A 10,436-nucleotide genomic window follows, 5' to 3' on the forward strand; every position below is an offset into this window, starting at 1 on the left:
TCTGTACATAGTTTCTCTGAAAAAGAGAGAGAGAAAAAATAATTAAAGCCCTTTTATGTAAGGAAAAAGTAGAAATTTCCCATGTCATGTGCAACAAGAGCTTGTTTCCTTATAATAGATAAACTCAATTGCTCTCTCTAAATGTTATAGAATTTAATTAAATGTATTAATTAAATTAATTTATAAATTAAATTAAATTTAATGTAATTAAAATAGCATTTAAAAAATAAAATTCTATTTTTCCAATTTCTATGTAAAGTATCATTTTTTCATGATGGATTCTTTGGAATTATCTTAGATCATTGTACTGATCAGGGTAACTAAGGTTTAGTGATTATTGTTACAATAATGCTATTGCTATGTACAATGATAACCTGGCTGTGCTTACTTCACAGCAACAGTTCATATAGGTCTTCTCAGTTTTTTTCTGAAACCACAGCTCTTGTTATTTCTCATAGCACAATAGTACTACATTAAATCATATGCTACAACTTGTTCAGCCATTGCCCAATTGATGAGGATTCCTTCAATTTCAAATTCTTTGGTAACGCAAAAAGTATATATATATATATATACATACATACATATATATATATGTATGTATGTATATATATATATAAATTTACATATAAGTCTTTTCCTTTTCCTTTGATCTCTTTGAGGTATAGACTTTGTAGTAGCTAGTGGTAGGTTAGAAGGTATGCATAGTTTTATAACCTTTTGGTCTTAGTTCCAATTTGTTCTCCAGAATGATTGAACCACTTTATAAAAACAACAAACTGTTTTGGTGTTCTTATTTTTTCATATTCCCTCCAACATTTATCATTTTTCTTTTCTTTTATGTTAGTCAATCTGATAGATGTGAGGTAGTACCTCAGAATTGTTTTAATTTGAATTTCTTTAATCAATAATGATTTAGAAAATTTTTTTCATATAAATATAGATGGCTTTGATTTCTTTTTCTGAAAGCTGCCTTACAATATCCTTTAGCCATCATTTGGGGAATGGTTCTTACTTTTATGAATTTGACTCAGTTCCCAACATGTTTGAGAAACAAGGCCTCTATCAAAGAAATTTGCTGTAATTTAAAAAATTTCTTCATTATCTGTCATACCTTGTAGTAGAATATCATTTCTCTGATTATCCCTTTTAATTAGTTCTATTTTTGTTTTTATTTTGTCTGAGATCATAATGGCTACTCCTGCCTTTTAAAAAAATTTCATCTGTATTTCTTTCATTTTCAAATGTCTCTTATAAACAATATATTGTAGGATTCTCATTTCTTTAAAAAAAAAAAAACCCTTACCTTCTGACTTAGAATCAATAGGCAGAAGAATGGTAAGGGCTAGGCAATGGGGGTCAAGTGGCTTGCCCAAGGTCACACAGCTGGTGAATATCTCATCTCAGATTTGAATCCAGGACCTCCCATCTCTGGGCCTGGCTCTCAATCCACTGAGTCACCTAGCTGCCTCCAGGATTCTCATTTCTAATTGATTCTACTACCCACTCTTAATTTTTGACCTTTGAGAAGGGGCAGGGTAAAAAAGAGAGAGAAAAGAAATAGAAGAAAATAGGATACAGAGAAATACATAGTTATTTGTGAATGTGAATTGGGATAAACTCACTCATAAAATGATTACTGCAAGGTGGTTCAGGGGAGAGAGAGCCCAGTCTAGATATGGGAAGTCCTGGGTTCAAATTTGGCCTCACTTCCTAGTTGTATGAACTTGGACCAATTACTTGCCCCATTTGCCTAGCCCTTACCCGACTTCTGCCTTAAAACCAATACTTTGTATTAAATCTAAGACAAAAAGTAAGGGTTTAAAAAAATCAATGCCAAAATGCCGTTCTTTGTTTTTATTTCCTCCATGAATATTTTTCTAGTGGAAGCCATGTACATCTTCTTTTACATGATGAACATGGAAGTATGTATTGCATATTCAAAACTATGTTGCCTGCAGTCTTGAGGAGGGGGGAAGGATGAGAAGGAGAGAATGTGGATTCCAAAATGTCAGAAAACAATTATTTAAAAAAATTAAATTTTAAAATTAAAAAAAAAACAAAAAAATGATTACTGCATATTTCCCTGCATCTTATTTTTTCCATTTATCCTTTTCTCTCTTTTTACCCTGCCCCTCCTTAAAAGCCTATTTTGCTTCTAACCACTGTCTCCCCCAATCTGATGGTCTCCTTTTTTTTTTATCATCCAACCATTTTTTACTTCTCTTCTTCTCCTATTTTTCTGTTTTTACTAAGCTAAATTTCTATTCCCAACTAAGTGTGAATGTATTGTCTTCCCTCTGTGAATCAATTCCAATGAGAGTATGGCTCAAGTGTTACCTATCCCTACCTATTTCCCCCTCATCTGTAAAAGCTCTTACACACATCTTTTATGCGACACAGTTTCTCCATTTTTCCTGTCTCCTCCTTCTCCCAGTATTTCCCTTGTTCTTATTCCTTCATTTTGTTTAGATCATCCTAACAATCAACTCATACACATGATCTTTGTTTATATAGATTCCTTCTAATGGCCCTAATAATGATAAAATTCTTAGGAATTATATGCATCAACTTTTCTTTAAAAAAAAAAAACCCTTACCTTCCATTTGGAATCAATACTGTGTATTGGCTCCAAGGCAGAAGAGTGGTAAGGGCTAGGCAACAGGAGTTAAGTGACTTACCCAGGGTCACATAGCTGGGAAGTGTCTGATGCCAGATTTGAACCTAGGACCTCCCATCTCTAGGCCTGGCTCTCAATCCACTGAGCTACCCAGCTACCCAGCTATCCAGCTACCCCCATCATCTTTTCATATAGACATCTAAATAGTTTAAACTTATTGAGTCCCTTATAAGTCCTCTTTCATGTTTACCTTTTATGTTTCTCTTTAGTATAGTGCTTGAATGTCAAGTTTTCAATGAGCTCTGGTCTTTTCATCAGGAATTCTTGAAAGTTCTCTATTTTATTAAAAACCCACTTTCCCCTGAAGGATTTTATTCCATTTTCCTGGGTGGGTTATTCTTGGTTGTAATCTTAACTCCTTTGACTTCCAGAATATCATAATCCAAGTCCTTTAACCTTTTAATGTGGTAGATGCTAAATCTTATGTGATACTAACTATGGCTCCATGATATACAAATGTTAGCAATTCATCATCATCATCATCTTCTTCTTCTTCTTCTTCATTATTATACATCCTGAGTTAATTAGCTCACTTTTTGAGGAGTAGATGTTATCCTCAATACAAAGCAGCTACTGAAACATCCAAGTTTATCTCTTAGAATTTCTTTTAACCTTTGCTCTTCCATACCTTGCCAGGAGATACTTTGACAGCAAATTCACTATTTATTATTATTTTCTTCTTCTAGAGCTAGACTAAGTACTCTCTTGGTTTGAGGAAGGAGATTATATTAAGTTACCTTTGTGAAGTACAAAATTCAAGGTCCAGGAATTGTGGACCCATTAAGAAGGAGTAAATGGGAGAATAAAAAGTGGGAAAGAAACTCCTACCTTTCTTCATTATGGACAGCAGCAGAAGAGAGACTATGATGATACCAGCCTCTCTCAACATTTTGCCTAGTTCAAGACTCAAGGTGACCCAGAACTAGCCCAAAGAAGGTAATTCTGACCCTGGAGGAGGGAGAGGAGAAAATGGCCTTTGGTCAGTTGGTTCCCTTCAAATGCTCAGGCATAGGAATGGATTTCCCAAAGCACAAACCTAAGAATAACAATAACTTTGACATTACAGAGACTAAGATTATATAATTATTATACATAATACATGGTTATTATACATAATATATAATATTATAACTATGAGGTCCAAATTCACCTTTATATTATGATATATGGTTTCTAAAGTAATTTCAAACATATTATGTTGTATGATCTCACAACAACTCAGACAAATAAGGAAATGGAGTTTGAGAAAAAGAAATGTTTTCCCCAAGTTTATGTATCTAGAAGGTGGCAGAGAAAAACTCTTTATGTCTAATTATATCTAAGTGGACTGACAGTGGGTGGTAAGGATCTATAGAAACGGGATTCTCATCCTCTGAAATCTTGCATTTCTCACTAGTTAGCACTAGTTAAATATCAACTGCAAAACTTGTAGTTCAGCATTACTTGAGCATGAATTGTAGACTTTTCAATTATCCACTCTATGTACTAGATCTTTAATATTCTGTACTAGGCAACAGCTTTGTACCTACTCTGTTTTATTAATTGCTTATATTGTTCCTAGAAATAATTAATTACCTATAGTGGTACTTCATTCTCCACCCCCCCAACCCATGTTCCCACTTTAGAAGGGCAGCAAGACCTCTCCCACATTGACAAATGATGACAAGGTGGACAGAGGAACATGGAACCTGAACACTGGAAACTCTGGCACTCCAATCTTGTGCATGCTCCTTATTCCCTATGGCAACAAACCCCAAAGCATACTACCACTTGAGTTGGGAAAGGAAGATGCTAAGGTAACCAGACCCCAATAAATATGCCAGCCCTGATCCACAGAGTATGGAAGCTGCCAGTCTACAGCAGAGCTGATACTCCATACTATCAGCTCCAAAGAGGCTACTCTACTGCCCCTGAGCTTATCCATCAGTCCTAAGGCTACCTGATTAGCACCCAGGCTATTCCACCAGCTCTTAGGCTATTATTTTTTAGGCTATTATTACATTTATTCTCAGGTCTTCTGTTTCCAACTCCTGAGATCTTTCCACTATTGGTAATTTTCTATCCCTTTCCATCATAATAATGGCATCCTTGTTGAGTGTATGCAGTTTCTGCTGATGTGAGTACTCCAACAGTCCAAAGACTGAAACTTTCAGGTGTTTTTCCTTTTTGATTTTATGGCCCAAGCCACATAGAAACTTTTTGGGTGGGAGTTTCAGCTAATTTCTAGAGCAACTGAGTTGGGGGTATAGACACCCTCTTTATTTGCCTTTCCTACCAATCTCTGCAGTTTGACATTATTTTAACCCAGAGGTTTTCTGCTTGAATTGAGAAGTGCTGTTGTTTGAATGAGTTAACAGGAATGCAAACTTCACCCTTGCTCTGTCCTTGCTCTGTCCTTCACCCTTGCTTGTCCTTTCCTCCACTTTCCTAATTCCATAGTTAACTAATTCAACTATGTGCTGCCAATTACTCTTCAAACTTGTGCTTCTTCTCTGATCATATCTTGCCCAGACAAATCCCTTCCCTCCTACCTCTCCATGGTAACTGAATGCCACTGAAGAAAACACAAATGTACAGACTGGGTCAAGTACAAGTATATACTTGTTCTCTAACTTCAACTGTGGTGTCCTCAGTACCACAAGACTTTCTTTCTCTTCCCCCCCCCAATTTATTTTTTATCTCGCTTCTTAGATCTGCTGTTTCAAACCTTCTCTTCTCTCCTTAACTCTCAAATACCTTTCTCTGTCTTCCTTTCTTTGTAGAAGGATTTCACCTAAAAATGACCAAGTTTATAGATACCATCATTATGAGTTCCCTATTCTTCTTTATTTTCCAAAGCAAACCCCTTCTCCATCCTGTCTTATTTTTTCTTTTGTTTGAGACTTTCATAATAAAATAGCTTTTCTTCTTAACAAGATCACCTTATTTATTTTTGCCTCTGATTTCACCCTTTCCTCACTTCCTTTCAAGAGCTTTACCTCTACAGTACTCAACTGTGAACGGTGAAGGACTAAACCATTATCAGCAGAGGAAGTCTCAAAGATAACCACAAGGAACTCATCATGAAAATGCTATTCACAGCCAAAGAAGGCACTATTGGAGTCTGTGTGCAGATCAAAGCATGCTATCTTCCACTATATTTTCTTCATGAAATTTCTGTTGCATGTGTGATATGTGACTTCCATCAAGACATGAGCAACATGGAAATATGTATTATAAAAAAGTATGGATATAATCTATTTTACACTATTTTACACTGCCTTGGGGAATAGGGGGAGGATAGGAAGGGAAAAACTGTAAATTTTAAAATGTCAAAAGACAATTGTCAAAAATTATTTATACATGTAACTGAAAAAAAGAAAAAGAGCCCTCAGAATCATTGCCATCCCTTTCTCATCTTCTATTTCTCCTAATTTGTTGTTCCTCCCCTGCTGCCTATGAATATACTCCTACCTCCCTCTTCTTTAAAAAAAAACAACACTCTTTTATGACTATTCCATTCCCCAAGTTATTGTCTCATGTATTTCTTCCATTTCATAGTCAAACTTCTACAAAGTGCTGTCTATATTGATGTCTCTTTCCTCACCCCTCACTCATTCTTAAAAAAAAATCCTTACCTTCTAACTTAGTATCATTTCTAAGACAGAAGTGCAGTGAGGGCTAGGCAGTTGGGGTTAAGTGGTTTGCTCAGGGCCACACATCTAGGAGGTTAGATTCAAGTCCTCTGACTTTTTAGACCTAATGCTCCATCCACTGTGCTACCAAACTGTGTCTCACACTCTTTTTCAAATGGGTCCCACCACTCAAACAAAACTGTTGTATCCAAGATTACCAAGAATATTTTAATGGACAAATCTAATGTCTTTCCCCACCTCAGCCCTCTTCCTTCTTAACCTCTCTAAAGATTTTGGCATTGTTGACTTCCCTTTCCTCCTAGATATTCTCTCCTACCTGGGTTTTCGTGTAATTGTTCTTTCTAAGTTCATCTCCCACCTGTTTGACTGATCCTTCTCATTTTCTTTTCCTAGATCATTATCTATGACCCATTATCTAATTATAGATACATTATAAAGCTATACACTAGACCCTCTCTTCTTCTGTTCAGGCCTCTTCTTTCCTGGTCATCTCTTAAGAGATTTAATTATTACTTTTAAGCAGATGAACCCTAAATCTATACATCTAGTCCTCATCTCTCTCCTCTGTTCTTGTTTCATATAACTGTTTCCTGGATATCTATTTCTACTGTGATATAACATAAATAGTTCAAACTCAATATGTCTAAAATAGGATTAAATCACTTTTCCAAAACCTGTACTTCCTCTAAAATTTCCCATTTTCTTCTAGTTACTATTTTGAAACTCAACCTCAGTTCTTTCTCTTTCTTATCTCTACTCCATATCTAATAAGTTGCCTTATTTTGTCAACTCTACATCCAAAATAGACCTCTTGGGTCTATTTCCTGTTTTCCACTCATATGTTAATCATACCAGCTCAGATCCTCATCACTACTGACCTGTACTATTGTAACAGCCTCCTAATCGGTTTCTCTTCTTCCATTTGTTTTTCTCTCCAATCTCTCCTCCTCACAAATGCTGAAATGATATTCTTAAAGCACTTGCTTCCAACATCACTCTCCAGCTCATGAATTTTCAGGAATTCTCCACTGTCTCTAAAACAAAATACAAATTCCTAAACTAAGTGTTTAATACATTTTATAATCTTTTTTCAGTTTACCTTCCAAACTTATTTCACATTTCTCCTTTCGACATATTATCTTTTCTAGACAGACTAGTTTACTTGCTGTTACCTAACTTGGCATCTCTCTGTCTCCATGCTTTTTTCTTCCTTTGTTTCCTCAGCTACAAAGAATAACAATATGACCTACCACTCAGTTGTAAAGATCAAATGAGATAATATGCCTAAAATACTTGTCACAACATATGATACACTTAATAAATGCTTGTTCCCTAATCATCCTTTACTGCTATTAGTTTCTATATATCTCAATTAGAGAACAAGTTTATCTATCATTAGTATTCTCTCTTTCCTCAAATCATATTTCATTTATTAATCTGTTTAAATCTTCTACTGCCCCTCACCTCTGCCTGTAGAATGTAAGAATTCCTCAGATAGAAATTTCTTATCTTGTCTTGTCTTTTATATCTCCAGTGTCTCGTAACCACATCTTGCACACTTTTGGGAGGGTTTGGATTGTGTGGAGCTTGGACCCTTGATTTCATCTATATAGAAAGATCTCAGAATAAAAACTCCCTCTATTAATGCAGACAGACAAGTCTTTTGTACTTTATAGCCCTCAAGTGTCATCTGGGGGCAGTGAGAGGGTGACACAATGAGTATATATCAGAAGTAAAAGTTGAAATTGGATCTTCCCTCCCTCCGCTTCCCAGGTCTCCATCACGTACTTTTCATCTTGCTCACACGTGGAACTTAATACATACTTGTAAATTGGAAAAAATTGGCTCCATTTAGTGTCAATTAGTATAGAACAGGTATAAAGAGCATTTCATCATCTTTTCTTTCACAAACTTCCAGGAGTTGTCTTAACTCCACTTTCCATAACTCAGCAGAAGAACTTGAACTGGGAATTAGGAACCTTGGTTCATAGTTCTGTCTCCGTCAATTCAGTATGTGACCTTCAGCAAATAATTTCATTTGCTGTACTTTAGTTTTCTCATTTGTCAAAGGGAGATATTAACTCTTGTTCACTCCAATTCACAGGACTTCACAGAGACCATATATGTGAAAATACTTTGGAAAATAGGTAGAGGCTAGGGAAGCTAATTGTCTCAGTGGATAGAGATCCAGGCTTGGGGACAGGAAGTCCTGGGTTCAAATCTAACCTCAGATACTTCCTAGTTATATGACCCTGGGCAAGTCAATTAATTTCATTGCCTAGCCCTTCCTGCTCTTCTGTCTTGGAATGAATACTTAGTATTGATTCTAAGATGGAGGTAAGGGTTTAAAAAATAGGTAGAGGGGGGCAGCTGGGTAGCTCAGTGGATTGAGAGCCAGACCTAGAGATTGGAGGTCCTAGGTTCAAAACTGGCCTCAGACACTTCCCGGACAAGTCACTTGACCCCCATTGCCTAGCCCTTACCACTCTTCTGCCTTGGAGCCAATACACAGTATTGACTCCAAGATGGAAAGTGAGTGTTTTATAAAAAAAAATAGGTAGAGGCAGCACTTCTGGGCTGGGTGGATGCAAAGGGAACTAATAAAAGGAGTGAAGTCTATTTGTTTTGCCTGATTTAAAAAAAATCTAATTTTATTTACATGTCAATTAAAGAAAATCTTGGAACTGAAGCAGGTTTCATCATCACATATGGGTTTAGGAGCACCAGAGCCCTCAGAATTTGTTTCAGAGACACATGAAACAATCAGGGGTTAAATCATAGTTATAAGAAATTTCCTAACTTTAGATCAGTTAGTTGTCTGGGACGACAGATTTTGAATGAACACTGAACAAAACATCATCCAAAAGATCAGATTTAATCTTAGTTTGGGACCTTCTACTGGCTTTTGTTAACTCCTCAAGTGTGTAACTGCTTTAGGTATAATCTATACTCCTTTAAACAACTGTCAAATTGGAATTTCGAAAGCACACATCATTCATCTGATCAAGGGTCTGCAGTGACTCTCAACTACTTCTGAGATAAAATTCAGAATCCTCTTTGTGGTGTTCTAAAATTCTTTGCAGCCTCTTATTTCTACTTGAGGGTGCTCTATATTTTAGCCAAAGGAGAAGAGGAGTGCTTGCTGTATTCTATATGTGGCATTTCATCTTCTGCCTCCATGACTTTGGATGAGTGTATTCCATACATGGAACTCATTACAATAATATTTTTTTAAACCCTTACCTTCCATCTTGGAATCAATACTGTGTATTGGTTCCAAGGCAGAAGAGTGGTAAGGGCTAGACAATGGGGGTTAAGTGACTTGCCCAGACACAGCTGGGATGTGTCTGAGGCCAGATTTGAACCTAGGACCTCCTGACTCTAGGCCTGGCACTTAATACACTGAGCTACCCAGCTACCCCCCATTCCAATACTATTGTAATAGTAGAAATTAAAAATTATCAGAGACTGAACTAGGGTAGTGTCTATGTGAGTAGAGAAAAAAGAATAAATGCTAGAGATCTTGTGGTGGTAAAAATGAGAACAATTGACTATGTATTGGATATGCTTCAAGTTCAGGACTCTTTTCATTATACCAGAAAGCTTCTTTATTGCATAATTTTCCTCATTTTACAGATGAGGAAACTGTGGTTCAATGAGATTGAGTGGCAAGACTGACTCCAAGTCCGGTGCACCTTAAACTACAGGAGGTGTCACCAGGTTAAAATGATGAATAAATTATTATTGCCACAAGATCTGAGTATGCCAGGCTATTCTGCCAAAAGTTGACTATATTTCCAGCTCTCCAGCCTAGGCCCCCTCCATAGCCCCACACTAAATTCACAGGTCAATATCTCCCACTTACAATTTAAAGAAACAAACTACTCACAGGGCATAACTAGTTCTGTCCTGGACCTTCTCTTCAATCTGTCAGAGATCCCTGGGCAACCATCCACAGGAAATCTTCTGTGGGGTACACAGAGGGTGGAGCAACCAAAGGGAGTGGAGGAGAGGAACCAAAGGTTTTCTTCCCAGAGTCCTGTACTCAGGAAGGGTGTAAAAACCAAGGTTCACTAGGGAGGGCAATAGAAGTAAGGACAGAATGAAGCTGACTTGGAGCT

General features: G+C 36.7%; 1 protein-coding gene across 1 annotated transcript in view; it reads right to left on the reverse strand.

Moving 5' to 3' along the window:
* LOC103104482 (butyrophilin subfamily 1 member A1-like) overlaps positions 1–10,436 on the reverse strand; it is a 25,546-nt gene extending 15,110 nt beyond the window's left edge. Inside the window, exons 1-3 of the mRNA XM_016430976.2 lie at positions 10,205–10,436; positions 3,509–3,628; positions 1–16 (exon numbers count right to left, since the gene is read on the reverse strand). The exon at positions 1–16 is cut by the window's left edge and continues 5 nt beyond it. Of these exons, the coding sequence (XP_016286462.2) occupies positions 1–16; positions 3,509–3,569 (77 nt within the window). The 5' untranslated portion in view covers positions 3,570–3,628; positions 10,205–10,436. The remainder of the gene's footprint in view (positions 17–3,508; positions 3,629–10,204) is intronic.

This window comes from Monodelphis domestica, chromosome 2 (assembly GCF_027887165.1).
Source record: "Monodelphis domestica isolate mMonDom1 chromosome 2, mMonDom1.pri, whole genome shotgun sequence".
Taxonomy (NCBI): domain Eukaryota; kingdom Metazoa; phylum Chordata; class Mammalia; order Didelphimorphia; family Didelphidae; genus Monodelphis; species Monodelphis domestica.